At 30.9% G+C, this 24,059-nt stretch overlaps 1 protein-coding gene across 1 annotated transcript in view; it reads left to right on the forward strand.

The window, feature by feature from the left end:
* The window catches only part of LOC149563814 (uncharacterized), an 88,613-nt gene extending 71,658 nt beyond the window's left edge, over positions 1-16,955 (forward strand). The window contains exons 5-7 of the mRNA XM_089826941.1: positions 15,739-15,793; positions 15,961-16,003; positions 16,087-16,955. Coding sequence (XP_089683067.1) covers positions 15,739-15,793; positions 15,961-16,003; positions 16,087-16,164 — 176 coding nt within the window. The 3' untranslated portion in view covers positions 16,165-16,955. The remainder of the gene's footprint in view (positions 1-15,738; positions 15,794-15,960; positions 16,004-16,086) is intronic.
* Positions 16,956-24,059: the final 7,104 nt, after the last annotated feature.

Below are 24,059 nucleotides of genomic sequence, written 5' to 3' on the forward strand. Positions count from 1 at the left end.
TATGTAATATAATATGTATTATATATATTATGCATTATATATTATTATATAATAATATAATAATATAATATTATATTACATATATGGTTAATATGTTAATATTATCTATTAAAGATTAGTTATGCATATAGTTATTTATAAACTAAATGGTGATTAACTATAGAGACATGTCTCTTCATGTCTCTTGAAGAGACACGTCTTCTCCTCATATTATACATATATGAGATCCAAATCTGCATTTAAAAATTATCAATTAAAATGGCAATGAAAGTACATTTGCAGACGCGATTTTAGTTACTTTAACAAGCTGAACTTAAGAGCAGCTATAGGTTTGGTTGGCAACCAAAAAAAGATTAACAATCTGATGAATATAGGGAAGGGTAAGCTTCCTTCTACTTAATCATGAAGTAAACAACCTAGAACATATGGGGTCGTAATGCCCCTAATAAAAAGTGTTTACTAAAGCGTAACTTGGCTTAATTCGAATCTAATATAAATTTAATTTAAGAAACAAAATTTGATAAAGGAGAGAAACTTAGAAGAAAATTGGGGTTTTGGAAAATAGAATTGGTTGAATCAGCTGGGGCCTTTGGGGGGATAGGTATTACATGGGATCCTAGGAGGGTAGAATTTAATCTACTCATTTGAAGAAGTAATTGGATGAGGGGGGGGAAGTTAAAAGCTTTAAAAGTGAAACTCAATTTATTCTATAGATGTATTTGGACCAGCTCCAACATCAAATAAGAAAGAATTATGGAATGAAATATGTAATTATCTATAAACAAATCCTTTAGAAAATATTTTTATTGGGGGAGATTTTAATGCTGTCCTAGACTTTGGTGAAAAAGTAGGTGGAATCTCGACGATTTCTAGGTTATGCTAGACTTCAAAGATTGGTTTGCAAAAGAATTTTTTATAGATATCCCAACAACTAATGGAACTTTCACTTGGAACAATAGACGGGTGGGTTGTTCTAACATAGCAAAAAGATTGGATAGATTTATGTTAAAAGGAAACTTAATTTCTTTTAATCACCCTTTTGGTACGGTGATTCTTTCTAATGCAAGATTTGATCATTACCTGGTTAGGCTAGAAATAGGTGAACCACATAAACCATTAAGAAATCCTTTTAAACATGGTTACCAGGAGACCCGTCTCCCCCCTAAAAGTCTCGTCTCGGAGATTGAGACGCGTCTCGGAGACTTCTCGCATCTTCGGAGACCTCAAAAAAGGTTGGAAACTTCATGACGAAGTCTCCTGAAGTCTCCCCGTCTCCTAATCCAAAAAGTGAAGTCTCCTCGAAGTCTCCTGGTAAAATATAAATGTAAAATATAATATTAAATAATTTTATATATTTTAGACCTCATTTGAATGTTTTTAATACAAAAATTAAGACCACCAACAATTTAAATGATTAAATCATTTAATATATTTTATTTAATAAATTAATAACTTTAAAAACATTAGAAACACTTTTAAAAAATTATTTTTATTCAACAATTTAAATGATTAAATCATTTAAAATATTTTTGGAGAGTGATATTTTTTGGAAAGTATGATAGCTAAAGACCTTGAGATGGATGATCACAACCTTGTGGAGTAGATGATAGTACCATCGACATACTAATACTAGATATATTTCTATTTTTTGTTTATTGTACAAAGTGTTCATTTTTGTTTGCATATCGGCAATTCAGCATCAAACTATACTTTTTTGAATTTAAAATTTGAATATGTAATGATAATCTCAGCAATTATCAATCTGATATGATGGTGATCATATGCAATATTCGAAAAACAAATACATCTATGAGATACAATATTGTGATCATGTAGGTTTTGAAATCTTTGACTCTATGAGTCTATTTTAATTTTTAATGTGACATTACCATAATTATTTACTTTAGCCTTACAGTATTACTATTTTCAAATCTTGTATTTACTTTTAGTATTAGACTCTTTAAACTATTATATTTTTTATTTTTTTTAAATTGCTGTCTCCAAGTACCCTCGTCTCCTATTTGAAAAATTGCCGTACCAGTACCAGTACCAGTATTGGAGACCTTGAAGTCTCCTCGTCTCCTGGTGACCTTGCTTTTAAATGTGAAAAATGTGGTTTTTAGAGAAAGATTTTCTCAATAACATTAAGCAATGGTGGAATGAAGAGGATTTTGAAGGATTGCGAATGTTTTGTTTCATTCAAAACTAAAATCTTTAAAAGAAAAAAGTAAAAAATGGAATAAAGGACACTTTAATGACATTTTTAAAGATAAATTAGAGAATGAAGAGGAATTAAGAAATTTAAATGAAGAAGTTATCAAGGGAGGAATGGACAATGATAGATTTATCAAAGAAAAAGAACTTTTGGTTAAACAAGAATTATTCTAACAAAAGAAGAAATATTTTGGGAACAAAAATCAAGGGAAACTTGGTTGTTAGAAGGAGATAGGAATACAATTTTTTCATAATAGTATTATCAATAGAAGGAATATAAATAGAATAGTAAAAATCAAGGATTGTGTAGGTAGGATAATGGAAACCCTTAATGAGATAGCATAAGCTTTTGTTAAATATTATATTAAAATTGTTAATAATTATGAATCATCAAATATAATAGCTTAGAATAAGATGTTAGGATTGATTCCTAAAATAATAACTTCAAAAGATAATAAGACCTTAAATAATAAATTTATTAATGAAGAAATTAAAGAGATCATGTTTTAACTTAATCTAGATAAATCTCTAGGACTAGATGGTTTTCAAGCCTTTTTCTTTCAGAAGTGTTGGGATATCCTAGGAAATGATCTCTGGAAAGAAATTGGGGCAACTAGGAATTTTGGATCTCATTTGATAGAAATTAACAATACCTTCTTAGCTTTAATTCCAAAGAAGTTATAATATGAGGATCCAAGAGATTTCAGGCCCATAGCTCTATGTAATACAATTTACAAGATTCTCTCAAAAGCGTTAGCCAATAGACTAAAAAAATTTCTCTCATAACTCATGTCAGAGGAACAGATAGGTTTTGTTCTCAGTAAGTTAATCTTCGGTGGTATTTTTCTTATTTAGCCTAGTTACCTCTTCAAGTTCGATTTGAAATGCAAGTTCGAAGAATTGGTTCACTGGTATGACAAAATTTTGGAAAGGGTTGTAGGTTTGTTTGGGTTCATTCTTACAAAAACATATAATTTATATATATATATATACACACACACACACTTTTATGAAGCCTATAAGTAGTGTATCATAAAATCATATGATTTAATCATTCAAACAACAAAAACACGATAGGCATAAACTTTAAACATGTAAGTTGTAATCATAGCATCTTGAATCAAGATCATACCATCATATAGTTCAATTTTCAAGTTCAACATCAAAGATTCAAAACATTACAATTAAATCATGATCCATGAAGCATAACAAGTTGAAGTATCATTGTTCACTCAGTCACCTATTTGCTCACAAAATCACCTACTTGCACACCGCAACCGATGTTAGAAGCCAAAATAACCTATTTGTATCCACTTTTTAGGGCTGTAGAACTCAATACAATATCAAATATGTTATAAAAAATGACTTAAAAGTCATTTGTTGCCAGAAATTCGCTCGGGTTTGATGCAAATTCGATTTGGGCACATCAAATTCGCTTGAGTTCGAATTTCCAACTTGTGGGTTCAAATCTAGACGTGGTTTTGAGGGTAAACCAGCGAACTTGGGTAACTAAGTTATTTAGGAATTAATTCACTCTGTACAATCAAATTAGAAATCTTGTATGCTAATGATAAAGTAGATTGGAGATTTCTCTACAAAACTCTTGAAGCTTTAGGATTCTCTCGTCAATGGATCAACTTAATATACAATTGTTTTTCAACTCCAAAAATGTCCTTTATAAATGACACACTTGAAGGTTTTTTTAGTATTTCTAGAGGGATTAGACAAGTGGACCATTTTTCACCTTTCCTCTTTTATAATTATGGCATAAACTTTTGGTTGAGCAATAATAAAGGCTCAAGCAGAAAGGAAGATAAGAGGTATTACAGTTAATAAAGAAGTTCCTAAAATAATCCACAACAATTTGCGGATGATACTATTTTACCAGGAGAAAGTAAGGAAGAAGCACAAAATTCTAAGCAAATAATAAAAAGTTACATGGAAGCGTCAGGACAAAAAGTAAATGACAAGAAGTCAGAGATTTTCTTCATTAATACAAAAGAGGAAGTGGAAAGAGGCATTTGTAGAATTATAGGATATAGAAAAGGAACCTTTCTTTGTAAATATCTTGTGAGTCAACTTGAAAAGGGTATTAGAGAAGGTAAAGCTTGGGACACGATTATAGAGAAATTAGTTAAAAATTGGGAAGTTAGAAAGGCAAATGGTTAACTAAAGCTGGAATAATGACTATGATCAAAGCAATTCTTTTAGTGATTTATATATTATGTCATGTTTACCACTACTGAAAGGTGTTAAAAAGGAAAATTAGACTCAACTTAAAAATTTCTTCTGGCAAGGAACTGAAGAAAAGAAAAAGCAAGCTTTGATGAAATGAGATAAAATTTATAGATCTAAAGAGTATGGAGGCTTAGGAATTAAAAACTTGAGTTGACAAAATGAAGCATTAGGGGCTAAACTTGTCTGGAGAGTGTTCAAAGAACATAATAGTAAGCCAAAAATTTATATCATAAATATTTAAATAGTAGTAATCCTTTGTCTCTATCTAGAACAATAAATCTGCCAAAAGGATCAAGAATTTGGAACTTTAAGTTAAGTTATCCTTTAATAGCTAAAAACCTAACTTAGGATATTGGTTTAGGACAAGAAGCTTTATTTTGGGAGGACTAATAGGATGAGCTTCCTTCTCCAGATGTTGCAAATCTACCATTAAACATAAAACATATCTTGACAAATCTATGGGGTAAGTATGTGAGTGATTACAAAATTAAAATAAACAATAACTAATATGAAGAATGGCAATGGAAATCTTTAGATGAAACCCCTCTATCAGATGAGGAGAAACATATATTTAGTCAATTTTTAAATAATAGACAAACAAATCATAATGTAAGGGAAGATAACTAATTTGGGGAGCATCGAAACATGGAAAGTATAGAGTTAAATTAGGGTATGAAAAGATAATAAACTCAAAACAATGGAATTAAATTTATATTCCTCTAAATTTATGTTGGGATCCGGTATGTTTTCCAAAAGAAGGAATTTTCCTTTGGGCAACTCTACAAAGGAGAATTCTAACAGCAGATAGGTTTTACTAAAATGGGTTTTGAAGGACTGTCAAGATGTCCTCTCTGTGAAAAAGAATTTGAAACTAGCGAACACTTGTTTTTTGAATGTTCATTTCCTAAAGAATGTTGGTATTGGTTATGTAAGAAATTAAATTGGAATTCTACATTTCCTGAAAATCTTTTAAACTTTATAAGTAGTTGGCCAAAATATGGTAACTCTAATGTCTATAATAATTTGTGGAAAATATCCCCATCTATTCTTCTATGGGAAATATGGAAAGAAAGGAACAAAAGCATTTTTTGTAATATAAATATGGATCTAATATCCTTCTTTAATAAATTAGAAGTGTGCATAAGTGAGGTATCCAATAATAATCTCAAAAGTTCATATAAGGAGGAAGGACCCTTTTCAGATTGGGATGTAGAAATATGGAAGAATTGGTTTAATCTAATAAATCCTCCATTGATTTATACTAAAACAAATAAGATTTATAGGAAACAATGTTAATCGGAACCTCCTTCTATAGGATGGTCAAAATTAAATTTTGATGGGGCTTCTACAGTTAATCTAGGATCAGCAGGCCTAGGATGTAAAATTTATTTAGATAAGGGACCATGTCTAATTAAACGTGCCAAACCCTTAGGATTAATATCTAACAATCTAGCAGAATTAGAAGCCTTGATAGAAAGCTTAAGACTTAGTCGAGATATCGGAATCAGGAAACTAATTATAGAGGGGGATTCACAATTAATCTTAAATGCGTTAAGAAAAAGGGAAACACTAATTGGATCCTAAATTCTAAACTTGAGTATGCCTTAGATATAGTCGATAATTTCGAAGAGACAATCATCAATCATATTTATAGGGAAGATAATAAAGAAGAAGATAACCTTGCTAATAAAGGAGCGGATGGAGAAGAGATATTAATAAGATAAAATTGATATGTTAACCATTAGATAATAAATTGCGCTTAGATAGTAATAATTGTAGAGGGATAAAAGTTTCTCTGGGATATAATCTAATAAAGATTAAATATAGATGTTCTAAAACAATCAAAAGAAAAAAAATCAAATATAAACATGTATAATCAAAATAATTTTCTAAAGCATATTTCAATTGTATAATAGATTAGAAAATGCTGACTAGTATTTGATAATGTATTAATCACATTTCTAACAACTTGATCTTAGCTTATTTTATTTTGACAAGCACTTCAATAAGGATATCAAAAAAGTAGAACTACAAATATGAAAGTTAAAAAGTTGGTGTCATATTTTTAAATTAGTTAAGCTTTAATCAAAGATAATTATCCATCGCTAATCTTGGATACCTCACAAAAATGGATTTAAATTTATTTTTAACTTTGGGCCTTATGTCCTTTTTACCTATAAAAAAAATAAAAAAATAAAAAAATTGTTAACATAATAATACTAATTGCCAGTTCAATTTTAAATCTCACTTGAACCCTAACCCTAACCCTAACCCTAACCACCACGTTATTCTTGATTGTAACCATTAACATAATACTACTCCTAACTTTAAATCATTCATGCTAACTGTAACCATAACTCTAGTTGACCCTAGGTGAAATGCTCAGGTTAACTATCATAGTAACTTCAATTCTATCTTCAACCCTAACACTAGCATTAAGACTAATCCTGATGACACCGTTGACCTTAACAATTACCCTAACACTAACCTTAACCATAACCCTAACTTTAACCTTAACCACATGATAGTAGCACTAACCGTAATACTAACACTATATGTAATACTAGCCCTTACACTTATATAATTATAGATTAAAATTCATATAATATCATAACATTTCTTCTAACCTTAACATTAACTTAAGCGTAACTCTACCACTAACATTAAGCAGTACCGCAATAGTAACAATAGCAATGATCCTTACTGCCATATATTTAAATATTAGAAATTATAAAATATCTTCCATGTCGTGCCACGAATGCTACTAGCTTATATATATATATATGCCGAGAGTAATCCTTCTCAAGGCGCCTATTTTTATCAAATCCTAAGGTTTTTTTGTGTGGGTTAGGATTACATGAAAATAGGTGCCTCGAGAAGGATATATAAAAGCTAGTGAATTAATTAAAGAGAACACAAATGAAATGAGTAGAGCTAGATATATATAAATACATAGTAAGTAGTTTCTGTCAAACTTGAAGTAAATACATCATTACAATGACATCTTCCTCTTCCCACTCTACTTGCATATTGTAATTATCTCTAATTTATATAATATATGTAGGCTTTTAGCCTTTTGTTTTTAACAAAAAAAATAAAAATAAAGATTTTTTAAAAAAGAGTTCTCGGCGAGTTTTTTGTAGAAAACTTGGCGATTTTTTCCTTTTTCGAGTTGCGTATTTTTCTAGGAAAACCTTGGCGAGTTTTTAAAACTCGCCCAGTACTCGGCAAGTTTTCCAACTACGATATGAAGTTCTTGTCATTATGAAAGCATGTAGAAAAGGGTGATTAAGGGATGTAACTTGTAGTGAAGGCATGTGAACTTTTTAGGTATGAAAAAGATGATCATATTTCAAATCCGTCGCTTCCTTCTGCATTAGTACAAAACTATCGTCATTATGGAAAGCATGTAGAAAATGGTGATTAAGGGATACAACTTGTAGTGAAAGCATGTGGACTCTTTGATTCAAGCTCATGATGCATATGGGATCCATGTGATATTTTGAGGGTCACAAAGTAGATAGAGGCATTGATATTTGAGCTCTCCATCATTATAGAGGGTTGGTTGTACATCTAAGATTCTGATCACATCTTGAAGGATCAATATTCACAGCTCATAAATCACTCTTGTAAGTTAAGCATCAAACTTGAAGACAAGTTTGTAGTGATGGCCAAATGGAGATAGTCACCATAGGATGTACAACCAAAATAAATTTCACTTGAATGTTCAAGATTTTACGACTAAGCATGGTATAGTATTGTTGGAATCACTATTAAGTGATTGTGAGCTATGAAATGGCTTCACCGTTCCTAGCATCTTGTGGGCACCATAGCTTTTCAGAACTTGGAGTGCACTTAAGGTATGCAATGATTATTAAATCACAAGTCTAGGTGAGATTTTATCTTATGATGGTGATCGTTCTACTTTGTATCAGCTTTGGATGATCTTTGATTTTGGCCTTCCAAGGTTGGCATTGAGTACAAAGTATCATCAAGAGTTTGGGAGGAATTGTGTTGGGTGTACCCTTCCTATTATGAAAGTTACGGACACCACAAGAAGATCTCAAGGAGAATTCCACATAATTACCGGAGTAGCAAAGGATGGCCAACAAGGCATGAAGGGAATAAGCGGTGATAGGATACCATTGTTAAGTGAGAGAGGACATACTTTGTAATATCCCCTAATAAACCTCTTAATTGAGACAAAATAAATAATATTTAATTATTTAATATTTTTTCTAATCGGTAAATGATCAAAGCTTGAGTATTTTATTTATTAATTAAAAGGATAAAATTAAAACTCCATTTATTTCGGGCACCAGTAGGAAAAACGGAGTAAAAAAAACTTTCAATCTTGCTCGAGACTTATTTAGTCCGGAAAAAAAATCTATTTACAAAACAAATGTATCTGTGTTGGACCCACGGTCAAAAATTGATAATCTTTGGACTACCATTACATGTCCAGTTTTATGTCTTAAACATTGATAAATTGTTTATAACTTTTAAGGCTTTACATTTAGCTAGTACTGTAATGTCTCCGTTTTTGGCAGGTATACGCAATTGATGGAGTTAGCTTATCATAGCGACCCTTGTGAGCTGACAAGTGTTTTGGGGGTCTTAGTCACAAACTTACTATTTTTAGTGAGTCTATTATTGGCAGATGCTATTTTTGGCAGTACAATGGGTGGTTGGGCAGTTGATCGTCACTTGTAGTTAATTGGGTTAATAATTGCATGACCTCTTATTTATTTATTAATCATTGAGTTGCATTATTATAATAATGTTTATATTATTATAATAATGACTTTAAGAGATATTTCTAAAAAACAAGTTGGAAAGTTTCTAGTGTTGAGTTCTTTTGAGAAACTTCCACAATTTCAAAAGTTATAAATGAGAGCTCATTTCATTGGGAAAGATACGTTTGAATATATATTTGCATTTGTGCCTTTGTGGCTTTTTCCTAAATTCTGAATTATATGCCCTTGCTGATGTATAAGGGTTAAGTCTGAGATTTTCATTGATAATTGTGCTGAGGTAAACAATTATCGAAATTCTCCTATTGTGTCTATTGTGGCTTGGAAAATCTGTTAGTAATTAATTCTTGAAGTATGGACATATACGTTTCTTGCTGAAGGTCTACATTGGAGGTCGAATTGATATTGAGAAGTCTGCAAATTGTCTGAATACTGGCCACCAAGGTTGACACGCATGCAGATTTCATTAAAAAAGTTGGACGGAAGCAACATCTGCGCCTAGATACTGCTCTCAGCCCTACGTTGAGGTGAGATGGCTGATTAGAAGCCAGTGTACCATTTGCTGGAGCCTGCGTTACAAGTAGCAGCCCGTACCAAGGGTTTTGGGAGTCATGTCCCTGCTCTAACTACCTTGCTTGTCATTTTCACACAACAATCAGCAGTTCCGTGAGCAATTAAAGGTCAACTATCTTCTGCGGCTAGGCTTGGCATTGAGGAGCCATTGTGAATAATAAGGAAGCACTTGGTGTCATGGCTTGACATATTAAATTTGCAGTCCAGGTGCCATCTTTATATTATGTAATTTTGATTTATGATTTCCCAAAATAAAGTGCTGAGGAAGTTTGTCTAGTTATTGTCTGATTTTTAATATTATCATTTCAAACTTCTTGAAATTCTTGGTTTATATTTGCAAAGAAAACATACAAAAATTAGAAAAATATTAAAAGTGAAAAGACAATAAATTGTGCATCAGTATTCAAGTTGGGAGCCAGTTTGAGTTTTTACAAGTACATTGATCATTTAAATTTACAATCATGATCTATATAGATTTGTGGGGTTGGAAACCCACCTTCCCTTTACTGAGTTTGGTTAGGCTGGAAAAGCCGTTGAATGAGCTGCATGCACAACATTCTCAATCTCTTGGCCAAGGATTAGTAGTGAAGATAAAATTACCACAAGGAATATAAAATTTCCGACTAACTGATTCACGTCGAGAATAAAGTAAGGCAACCTCGTTCAAGTTTAAGCAACACAGTATAACATGAATATTCTACTTCAAAATCCACAAAGAAATCTCATTTTGCTCCAATAATGAAAAAATTGGGTGCATTAAACTAACATTCTACACCTATCCAGAGTTATTCACCTTCTATATTTAACAGATAACTCTTTCGTGACCCATGATAAGTTCATATATACTTGATAAAGAGCACACCATTACAGACCATATTTGAAAAACCTAGCTCAAAATTTTTGAAAAACCTAGAACCGCCAAAAACTCGGCAATAAATCGACACTTTTATCGAACATTTGAATATATATATATATATATATATATATATATATATATATATATATATATATATATGAAGAAGGCAAGAGCTTACAACGCATTGGTAAATTGCGAGCCTCTCATCAAGGAGGTCTTGGGTTAGAATCTACTTGAGATTCACACATAATAATAATTAATCTAACAATAATAATAAAATGAATAATAAACAAGACGAGCTCTGCAAGAGCTAGAATTCCTGTCTTTGGTGGAAAATAGAATATGGATTTGCATTTTATATATAGTAGAAGATAGTGTATGAGTATAACTTTGTGTATGAAGATTTGTTACATGCTTAAAAAGTTTGGATTAGCATCATGGTTAAGTAAAGGGGATATCATCCTAGAATTTTGTTAGAAAATGGTGAGAATTAACTAAGATGTAGTTGTAATTTCTTATATTAGTAGTTGTTAAGTACTATATTTATAGTTTAAAAATTATTAGGATGTAAATATTATAATATTTATAGGCCAAAACCACCTTCAATAATCTTTAGACTAATACCTGAATCATAATAAAACATCTTAAAAAATACTAAATCTTATTTTCATAATAGTCACTTCTTTTAAGATTATACAAATGTTTATATTATATATAAAACTTGTATTTATTATAAGTGTGCCAAATTATATTTGTATAGTAATTGTGCTTTTAGATTTGGTTTTGTAAAAAAAATTAACAGAGTACAATTCAATGAAAAGGTACATTTTTCTATTAACCCTTTTAACACAAACAAATGAAAAAGAAAAAAATAGATAATTGTATATAGATTATAGAAATATGTTAACATTAATATAATTCAATTTTAATAATTCTTCATTCATAAGAAACAATTAAGATGCATTAATCTATTAAAAAAAAGGAAAATTATATTTATAAAATTATAAAGTAGGAAACATTAAATCAATTTATGTAAGTAAAGTAAGATAATTTAGAGTAATATTCAATTTATCACTAATTTATAACTTTGAACTATAAATATATTTATTAATTCTATTATTTTGTAACATAATTGAAATATTTTAATCAAAATTAATTTATTAATAATCAAATTTAAAAAGATTATATATAAGGAAGAAAAGTAATATGATTTTTTTTTTTAAAAATTTGATACAGCCGCATCCACACAAATATTTATTCTATTTTGTACTTCAACTTTCCGGAACATTCTGGCCACCGAAAGTTTTATGGATATAAGAGCTTTAAGATCTCTTTGATTTCATTTTTCTTGACTTTTTGATGCAATTTGTGTCAGACGCAATGAACAACGCTTCTTGATAATTCCCGAGAACTACAAATATGATCAAGATTGTTGTTCTGGCAGTTTTCCCCTCATTCTGAAATCTCTCACAAATGATTTACGATTTATTTATCTGTGTTGTTCAAAGATTCAATTTCTCTTTACTAATTGCAAAATCTCCAGTGAAGGGCTTTTATTATTATGATTTCCTATAGCTGATCTCTTGAGCAAACATTTAAGAGGATTTTGAGAAACGAATGTCATTTGGGTTTGTTGTTCATGATTTTCTTGATCTCACATTTTGTGGCAGGTAAAGAGATCTGGGGCTAAGTTAATATGGAAGACGATTCCAATATTTTCAATGATGGATTTAAAACGAATGCGCTGAATAAAGAGCACATCTAAGGTTCAATTTGTAGCTGTTCAAGGAGAGTTGTATAGTAATTGTCCATGGAAAATTGCTGTCGATCTGGAATAGTCATGGCCAAGTAAAGTCCGTCTCAATCACCGCCAACACCAAATAACCATGTTCTGAACTTGACACGCTGCCCTTGTACGCACAGATTTTCAAAAAGTTTCTAGAATTTAATTTTTAGAAATTTCTGAATCAATAAATCAACTTTACCCCTGGGAAAAATGGGGTCAACCAATCAAAACTAAAGAATTAAAGTTAAAAATTATTTTAAAAATAAACCATTTTTCAAACTTTAGAATAGGACGAACTTGCTTATAAAAATTAATTACTGGACCACAGCCGAAAACATTAGTACCCTGCCTTATAGATAAGGCAGGGACTAATAATTTAGGCTTCGGCCAATTACCAATAAATAAATATTTATGAAGACTATAAATAAATATATCCATTCTCTATAATGAATTTATAATTTATGAACTCTATAAACTTATAAATGTTGTTAATAAACAATGCATATGCATACTAGTACTAGGAATAAATATACAGTATTATAATTTATTAGATATACAGTTATTAATTTATACGAATTTATAACTCTCTATAATGAATTTATTAATATAACATATTATACTACTTTAGTATTAATATATAATATAATAGTATTATAAATCTGTATTATACACTATTATAAATTTACAAAGCCAGTTGAGATAAATTAAAATTTTTATATTATAAACTTATCTATAAACTCATGATCATCAATTCAAAACTTATAGTACTCAAGAGCAATTGGCCATTTTGAGTCCAATTGGAGTGGATATAGTGATGTTGATGTGTATACAGGAGCATAATAGTGATGTGTATATGAGGAGATTTAACTGCTATGCGTTGACTTTCCAAGTCATTCATTGGGTATGAAATTTGCAATACTTAGACAAATTTACATTAAATTTCCAAAAATGTTTTCTGTAACCTGTTGATGAGCAAAACCATTGTGTGTATTCTACAATCAGCACTGCATGTGATGGCATCTTTGAGGCATATCATCGAAATAGTTCCTGTGTTTGAATCTGTGTGCCTTAATAGTCCTCAGTAATCACACCTTTCCTCAGCAGCCATTGCAGCCCTTTTGTTAGCTGTCACAGCCTGCGGGGAAATGAAAAAACTCAAAACACTTTTTAGAAAACTTTGTTGTTTTTCAAGTTGACTTAATCAGTGGTGTTTTGACCCAAAAATCGTAAAGATCGTGACTTTTTCATCCCAAATGCAGTGCGATTTTTTCAAAATATTGTCAGCGATTTATTTGGTGATTATATTGGCTGGCAGTTTTCCTTGCAATATCTCGCAATATATCGTAGTTTTTTAAAACTATGTTAGAGAGAATCACGAAATTTCAACTTATAATATGGTAAGCAGACCATCATATCTGATTATCCCAGAGAGTCATAGGAATCAACAACCACGAGATTAATACTCACACTTAACAGCTAGAAGCATTATGATAAGTGAGGGAGCCATAATATCAACATATTACTATCAAAGAGTCGTTCGGATTACCAACTAACCCAGAGTGCCAAAGTATGAAATTTCAGAAGAGAGTGCTATCTTCTCACCACCATTCAGTCTGGGAGTATCATGGAAAGAATAATAAATGAAGAAATTACCTAACTCATCAAATGATACCAGTTATTTAATTCTTGCTTAGCCTAGGTGGGGAAAAAAACCCATAAAATTCCTCTAGGACAGCATTAGAAAACAAAAGTGAAGATTACTTGATAAGATAAGAGGGCGTTATTATCATCAGATTGATGAGTGATGCCAACTCCAACTTCATAGTGTTCTTTGGCAAGAGATGTGTCATGTGATAAGTATTAGATCCAAATTGCATGGGCATAATGTAACACCCCACTAGGGAACTTGAGAGAATAAGCCTTCTAACCACTAAAAGTGCAAGTATTTTATTTTTATTTTTACTGATGAGATATGCATCATTTCTAGACATAAACAAACACTTGTTTACAAAACTCAAATGTGAGATTACTAAGCAACCTAAGTCCTCACAGGTTTCCTAATGTCACTACTAGAGCAACATCATCAAAGGGTTGAAATGTAAAGTTATGCTTTAAACCCCTCTGGCTGTCTTGTTGCAGTAGGGTTCCATCAAGATTAATGGAGATGTGAGTCCATTGAAGTTATAGGATTGATCAAAGAAGTGATAAGCATTGTCACAATCATACTTGCATCTTATTCTGATAGGAATGATAAGTTTCCTTGCAGTATAGTTTGAAATATTTATTGACTGAATGAATTCCTTGGATTTGATGATGAGTGATGATTAAGTACATGTTGATTAGATGATAGAAAAGTCATGATATAATGAATGCTAGTTTGATATATAGGTGGAAGATGGTTGAATGAATGTTGATTTGATAGATTGATGCTTGATTGCTGAATTGTAGGATTGTTTTGAGCCCAAGATGAAGGGATGACCGATGTCTATTTAGTGATGTATTGCTTGCTATTGTTGATTGATTGTTTTCTTGATATATCGAGGGATTAATGATTGATGGATGAACGAAGGATTTATTAAGGTGGATTTGATTGATGATTTATAAGTTCTTCAGTACTTGGAATTCAATCTCCTGAAAAATTTATGGGTAAAAGGGTGACCGATTTTTAGAAGACACGAGTCACCATTTGTTATTGTTGCCTTTGAGAATATATATTACCTCCAAATTGACCTCCCCAGGATGTCCTCTTCAAATGAAATATCCTTCTGTTTGTATCTTCCAAATCTGGGGAAGGGTCACACCTCTTCATCATGGCTGTCCTTTGCAATGGTCACAACCTTCCACAATTACGACCTATTTCTACCCTTTGAAATAGTTACAGACCTTTATAATTGTCACTCTTTGAAAGAGTCATAACCCTTCATAAATTTTGCCCTTTGTAGGGGCCACTTATTTTCTTCTCATTTTTAAAAAAAATAAAAAATTTGATTGACAACTTCCCTTTTCCTCTTCCCCGTCTCATCTTTCAATTGAAGTACTCTTCTCCCTTTTCATATCTCATGTTTGAGGGAGTCAACTTTTCATTTCATGCCTTTTGACTCTTCATTAAATTTAATTATGTTATATTTCCATTTTATTCTTATATATTTTAATTCTCTGATATTTCAAATTTATTATTATATATCTCATGCAAATTTCTTAATTTTATATCTCATGATATTTTAAATTTATTATTATTGTTTTTTATTAAATCTTATTTGAAAAAGGGAACTTTTCAAAGAGGGTCTTATGTTGACAGCACGTGCATGATGGTGCAGGAACTGATGACATGCCAGCACACATAAAGTCTTCATTGTTTGGTTGCTCTCTTACGTAAGTAGCCATTAATCTAAAACGATTAAGCACAGCGCATCTTTTATTTTTTGGTAGACTTCCTGAGTGTCTTTTTTGTATTTTTAGAATAAAGATTGTTGCAGTTGTTCTGGAGAAATTTTAGTGAAGGTTACCTGTGCATTAAAGTATTCTCCCTTATTTTGCAGTATACCAATAAAAGATGGGCGCCTTGACATGGGAACATGGCAGGTATGTTTGCAAATAAATGGATAGTTTATGGTTTATGGTCTCATGTGTTAAATATAAAACTGCTTTTTTGGACTTATATGCAGGGAATTTGGCTTTGTGAGCACAGAGATCATGCTAGTTCTCGCACTATTGCAGTCACAATGAATGGGATGCCTGCATGAATAATCAATTCACAACTTATGGTTGAATCTGGCATAAATCACATCTTTATCAGGAAACTTATAATGATCTTTAAATGTAAATTTAATATGGTAAATGTGGATATAATATAGCTTTACCATTGTATTGCTTGGGGAACAATTACTTTGTAAGTTTGTAAGAAGCCAAAACTTTCGAGTGTATTATGATTGTTTGTCTGGGTGTCACGTATAAACATTTGTTGGACTTATGATGGTTTGTCCAGGTGTCATGTATAAACATTTGTTGGTCTTAGTCTCCTTCACTAGAATCGAAGGAGCCATCATAAATAGGTTGTGGTATACCATTGCATCTAGGTTTATTAAATATGTGATTGGCTATGACAATTGGGTTGTCTACCTCCTTGCTTGATTTTCTGTGGTCCATGAGGATGCATTCCCACCCTCCACACCCCCATCCCTACCTGCAATGGCATTTCAGTTATGTAATCATGGCAAGGTGCATCCCCTGGCTGGCCCCCAAAAGCTTCAAATTTCCAAAATGTTTTGGAAATGCATTGCAGGAAGAGGAAATTCTACAGGGATGTCTGACATCTGTTGAGCGTCTCGGAGATGACTAGACATCCCTGATGGCAAGGCAAGTTTTTATAAGTTTTTAGAAAACAAATTCTTCATGATATTAAAATACTGTAAGCTTTTCTGTTTTTCAGGAATCTGAAGAATTTAGATAACTGTTATATAACTATTTTAAAATTCATTCATTATGTTAGAAACTAGTGTTAATTGTTATATAACTTATATTATTAACTACAAAATCTGAATTGTGATATATTATTGCTGTTAGTGTAGTGTTGCTGCTGTTCCCTCTTAATGATTAATTTTATTACTGTTATATTGCTGACCCCTCACTGTTCCCAAAATGTAGACCACAGAATCCCACCATTTTCTGAAATATGCTCTCCAGATTGCTGTCCTCAAATCGAATGCTCTTCCAAACCGCTGAAATATTTCATGGCTTACATTTGGGCAAACTATTTCAAATTGATAGACTATAGTAACTTCCAATGTGTTTAGACCAACCATGAAATTCAACAAGTGTTCCAAAACATGAAACTATCCCTTGCTACCATTCCTTCATGTCTCAAGATACCGTTAGTTCCAAGGGTGGTTCTGCTCGCAAATTTGAAGTTCTCTGATCTTCAGGTTGCTTAGATGTACATGCCTTACTCTGAGTTTTGAACCCAGAGCTCTTTGGAATACAAAGCCTTTAGCAGTTGGTCTGCTTCCGTTCCCTTTTGAGGTCGCCCATCCTTTGAAGAAAAAGATATAATTTTGCTAGAGATTTTAATTGGGCTGTTAGGTACAGCCATCCTTCTGTAGCCATCCTTCTGTCATTTTCTTCATACCACGAATGTTTTTTCTAAATTATAATATGTTTGTTCAAAACTTGTGAAGCATCCTCTTAGTTTACAAATCAGATTTTGCATGACTAATTATGGTAAAATCCTTCAAATCCTTCATATCATTTATTTGATTTCACGTAAGAGACACTGATCTTTGAAATTTAGGCTAATTTTATGCAGCTGAATAATTTAGGCTTTCTTTGTGTGGGTCTTTAGCTATTTAAGCCCTGAAATCTTATTGATTCCAATTGATAAAGTGAACAACTAGGCTGTTGAGTAGGATGCTTCCATGGTCAATTACTATTTATGACTTTTGATTTTATCTATAATCTTCTCGAACCATTACTCTAGTATTTTTGAAGTCCGAAGCCCAGGTCTCAATTATAAAAGTCTGCAGGTGGAGAATACTACCAATAGCAAGCCCTAGTTTACTTTGTAGGGCATTGTACACAATCAAATCTATATAAAAAATCCTTATTGCTTCTTGATGAATTGATCTAGAAATTACTCTTTAATCAGATATAATGTTCAGAACTTTGTTTAGGCGACATCCTCAACTAATTTTATCTCTAAATCTGCAATGATCTACTTAATGAAAGCCTTTGAAATACCTCCCAACATGGTTGATATCCACCTTAAAATGGCGTGACTTGATGTTAGTTGAAAGGATATTTTATTTTGAAGTAATCAAACTTCCACAATGCTGATCTAACGGTGAAACCATTTATAAGGAACCGTGGCTTTTGTCCAGCAACTAGAGGTAGAAGGGTTTCGTTCTTCAGTTGGTTGATTCATAGTTGCATCAGCATGCAATTCTAAGGAAGTGCGGGTTTTCTCCTGCAACTCTAGATCTAGAAGGGTTTCATTCTTCAGTTAATTGAATCGTTATTCCACCTTGCATAAAACAGTAAACAAATTTTAAATGTTTTCTTCTAGTATGGAACTGTTTAATGCTTCTTGATTAATAAAGTTCAGTACTAATTTATAATAATATTTAATTCTTGTTGGTAACACAAAACTTTTTGTATCAAGGACTCATTATTATTATGTATATTGTGAAGTCTTTCATACAATGTCTTCTCTAAATCTTCTTTTGAACATAAGATCTTAAAATTATCCGCGATTGCATATGACTGTCCAGACGGATCTTATGTTATAATAATTTGTCCAAACTATAAGTTCAGATTACATTTCTGTACCTCACTATGCTCATAATACGTAAGCATTGTAAGAACTAGCGCCTTGGTATGTATCTTGTCTTGTCTGTCATTAAGTTTGACAAGCGGGTGTGGTAGTTCTTTGCAAGATTTCCCGCCCTTCAGCAAATCACAAATTAGGATGCTGAAGAGTATCTACAATCTCAACATGTATATTTCTAGGAATATCTGTCCATTACATTTCATCTTTGTTCAAAATTTATATTAGCGGGTCTGTTTGGCAGCGGGAATGTAAGTGGAATAGGCATATGTAAATTCTTAAAATTTTGAATTTTCTGTTTGGATGCAGCACCAAACCAGAATTGGAATAGGAATAAAATAGGAATACTTATTCCAATTTTGGCCAAAAAATGAGCATTTGCTATCCCACTTAAATAGGTGGAATTGAAATACGTATTCCTATTCCAATTTTATTTATTTTAGAAAACATAAATTTTTGAATTTGTGAATTCCCCATAAAATTTTGGTTGAACCAAACAAGAATATGAATCCGTATGCCTATTTTTTATTCAAGAATAAGTATTCCTATTCCAATATTTATATTCCCACAACCAAACGGACCCTTTTAATGAATATGTCAGGGGGTAGGGCCATTGAAAGAATAATTCGACTATCTAGCGCCTTTTAAATAAATAAGAGACACGAGACATGCCCTTCAATCTTATTGCTTTTAATGCTGATAGACATTCTACAATGGTAGAATGAGAGAGTGAGATGATGTAAGCATGTTAATGTTAACTTTTATTCTTTTAGGTTAAAATTGACAACCATCTACATGTCAAAAGTTTAAATCTTATTATAAATAGAATATGCTTTTACAAATAATTTAATAAATATCTGTTTAAATTATAATATTTGTAGAGATAAATTATCCATTTTTTAAGAAACTAAAATAAAAAACTTAAATTAGTAAAAAATTAAATAAATGGAGATAAAAGAAATATAAATAATTTTAGATGTAGTAAATCAAATTATAATTATTTTGTAGTGGATATCTATTGACAGTTTTTTAGATAGATTTATTTAAAATAGCTATACTAATAGATAATTCTAGTTTGTATGCAATCTATTCAACATTTAATTTTGGAGGGGCCCCTCAAGCTAACAAAGATTGTTTTTAAGTTTCGACTAGTAGATAGGTGTTTACTAATGTTTTTAAAACTATAATTTGATGTACATAAATTAAATTAAATTAAAATTAATTTTTAATTTAAGTAAAATAATTTTTTAAAATAAACTAAATAAATATTATTTATTTATTTAATTTATCATATACTAATAGATTATCATAAAAAAATCTATAATAAAAAATCAATAGGAAAATAACATGAAAAAAAGAGCACAAAAAAATTAAAAAAATTAAAAAAATTAAAACTAAAATAATTTAAAGTTTATCACCTTAAATATATAAATAGAATAATCATTTAAAAAAGTCATTCATCAAAAAATCTATTATGAAAAATTAATATAAAAAATTATTTTGAGAACTATTAGCGAAACACTAAACTAATTAATTAGGCAAGAGCTTACAACACAATGGTAACTTGTGAGCCTCTTAATGTGGGAGGTCTTGGGTTCGAATTCACTTAACACATAAAAATAATTAATTACAATAAATAACAATAATTAATCTAGGCTTCGACCGTTTACCCATAAAAAAAAAATTAATTTAAAATTATTTAAAACTAAAGCTTATATCAATTTTAAAAATCAAAAGTTAAATAAATGAGAAGTAAAAATGAGTTAAAAGTGAAGATAACAACTAATTAATTTTTTAAATAAATAGGAAAAAAAAGAAAAGAATTGAAAGTTAAGATAAATTAAAATTCATAAAAACTTATGTGATAAAAACTTATATAAATTAATTATATTATAAATAATTTCTAATTAAAATAAAATAAAATGAAAAACTCTAATCATTTTTTAACTAATTAATTTAAATAAACAAATTTAAAAAGATAAAAGTTAATTAAGCTAAATAAATAGAAATATTTAATTATTCTATGATATATTTGATAAGTTTATAGTTATAATTTTTAAGTTAATAGTTACTTAATTTTTTTTTTTTAAAAAAAGAGAGTTAAAAGTGGAGATAAATTAAAATTAATAAATTATATAAAAAATTATATGAATAAATTAAATTATAAATAATTTTTAATTAAAATAAAATAATATTTAAAAAATCTGATCAATAATAACTAATTAAGTTAAATAAATAAATTTAAAAGCAAGAATTAACAATAAAGATAATAACTAACCAACCTAAATAAATATAAATATATAATTTAAATAATCTATATGATATATCTTATTAGTTTATAGTTATAAATTTTAAGGTAAATAAATAAATAAAAACAACAATTAAAAGCGTAGATAATAGTTACTTAAATTGAATAAATAGAAAAAATAAGAGTTAAAAGTGGAGTGAGATGAAAATTGGTCAGAAAATAGTTTAATGGTAGGGGTTGACAATTTTTCGATCGAAAAAGTAATTTTACGGGAACAAAATTTCCACATACAGCCTATCGGCCAAAAATTTATTCATCTTATTCATTTTTATAAAAAAAATTAATGTTTTTATTTATTGGTAAAATAAGTTTTGTAGGGATCGGATAAGATATTCCATGAAAGCCTATAATAAGGAATGAAATATGACCAAGATTAGGGTTTTATCAAATAGGCTCCAGCAATCTATAACTATTGTACGAAAAAATCAACATGCAATTGAGAAATATGGAAAGAACTAGAAACAACTCTAACTGCAATACTCACTATTAGAAATCATTAAGATTTACCTACATCCTTGCCCTTGTGGAAACAAAGGGCTGCGTCAAAAGAGGGTGTAGATGATTTTCTTTCTTTCAATGTAATTTAACTGTCTTCCACCTTAGCACCATAACTTGTCAATCCAACTAATCTAATATTGGAGTCCCAACACCTTGAGATGGAAGACCATCAACATTCACAGAGATAGGGCCAACAACATCTTGAAATAAATGACTAACAACAACCAGAAAGACAAACACCATAATTTCTCTCAACAGATAAAACACAACTCCCATAAAAAACACCTTATCATAGACAACAATATTTTGAGATGCAACATGTGCAGAGCTAACAACACTATCCATCTCGGAGACACCATAACAACTTTTCCTGGAGGACATAGACACAAGGGGCTTGTTCCCATTCACAACTTGAGATACTTCAAAAGGGGCAAGAGATAAAGGACCAACCTCCACCGTCACTCCACAAGTAACCATTTCAACCTAAGAAGAAGTAACTAGAGAAACTTGAGAAGAAAGGGCATTCTAAGCGATTACCTAGGAGAAACTCCTTTGGGAGTGCCTCACAATTGAATAATGTTGTATTGAATTGCCCTTCCACCATGAAGCAATTTTCTTTCTTTCTTTTCAAAGCCACATTGAGCTACCACGACTAGTTTTAAAACATCTTCTACATTTGAATGAAACCCATTCATAGTTTAAGGATTGGATTTAACTATCTTTGGAAGATTTGATGAAAACCTTTGCCAGTAGTCCCTTTGAATGAAACCCCTTCACAGTTTAAGGATTGGATTTAACTATCTTTGGAACATCTGATGAAAACCTTTGCAAGTAGTCTCTTTGATACAACCGAATCAATCACAATATAGATGTGTTTTTTTTTTCAATGTTGACCAAAATAACTTTTGTTGACTTTGTGCTCTTTTAGGTTTTGCTTGAGTGACTTAACAATTTTTGACTTTTCTTACCTAGATCTATTACCCTCATACTTGACTATTTGTGATGATAAAATCAACAAAGGATAAAGCAATATTAAACTTGTGAAGCTTTGAAAGGTGTCTTCTATACACTTTCCATGTATCCTCGTCGGCGTTCAACGACAGCCTGGGCCTTGAGTAGGGGTTTTGAGGCATAGCCCCCAAGGATAAATATTTTTGGGGCTATTTTTTTGAGGGCTGCCATGTTCTCATTATTCTTGCCCTGATTTTGTTCGCGACAAAAAACTTGTGTAAAATGGCTTAGGATTAGGGATTTCATAATGTGTGATGAGATAGTAGATTCTTGCGGTGGTATTGAGCTGTAAGGGATTGCACATTGTAATTAGGTTGTAATCATTGGATAATAAGAAAGAAATTGGACTCGCTGTTGGTGGATGTAGCCCAAGGATTAGGTGAACCACATTAAATCTTTGTGTCTTGTGATATCTTTTGTGTGGTTTATTATTTTTTGATATTGGTTGTATTTGCATAAAATTGTTATTTCTATTTTATTAATCCTAACAAGTGGTATCCAAGCGAGCTTGTTTCAGTTATCCTCTATAGGAAGGTCTCACAGTTTAGTAGGAGTCTCACTGTTGAGTGGGAGCAATGGTGGACGAGGGTAAGCTGAAGGTTGAGAAGTTTAATCGACAGACAAATGGAGGACTATCTTTATTATAAGGATTTATGGCGACCATTGGAAGTAAAATCCAAGGACCCAAATATGAAAGATGAGGACTAGGATATCTTGGACATAAAGGCACTTGGAAGTATTTGTTGGCGTTTGGTACAATCACTAGCATTTAATATTATGAAAGCAAAGACAATGAAAGAGTTGATGCAAATCCTAACAAACTTGTATGAAAAGCCTTCCACTTCAAACAAGCCATTTCTTATAAAGCATTTATTTAATACTAAGATGGTAGAAGGTGGATATGTTGCAAATCATAAATAAGTTTAATATGGTTACTAGTTAGTTATCTTTTGCAAATGTTAATTTTGATAATGAAATTAGGGCTCTCTTGATTCTATGTTATTTTCCTAAAAGCTGTAATGACTTGGTAATGACTGTGAGTACCTCTGTTTCTAGTTCCAATTCCCTAAAATTTGATGATGATGTTGGTGCCATTTTGAGTGAGGAAATTTGTAGAAAAAGATTAGGTGGATCTACATTAGGAAATTTCTTGAGCACCTAAGTAGAGGAAAAATGAATGATAGGAAAAAATTCAAGAAGTCGTGGGAAATCAAGAGGAAAATCAAAGGAAAATAGGTCTCAATCTAGGGGACCAATATATTGTTGGTATTGTGGGAAACAAAGGCATAAGAAGAAAGATTGTTGGTCTTAGAAGAACAATGAAGGAGACAAACAAGAAGGAAATAAGAAGGCACATATGGTAAGTAATAAATCCAAAGATGATGTTTTGCTTCTTTCTTTAATAAATGTTTAATGATTCATGGGTTTTAGAGTTAAGGGCTTCATTTGATAATACTCCTCATACAGGTTATTTTCTTGATTATATCCAAGGGAATTTTGGA

Source organism: Cupressus sempervirens, chromosome 4, assembly GCF_028749045.1.
Source record: "Cupressus sempervirens isolate cs-2001-9-10 chromosome 4, ASM2874904v1, whole genome shotgun sequence".
Lineage (NCBI taxonomy): Eukaryota > Viridiplantae > Streptophyta > Pinopsida > Cupressales > Cupressaceae > Cupressus > Cupressus sempervirens.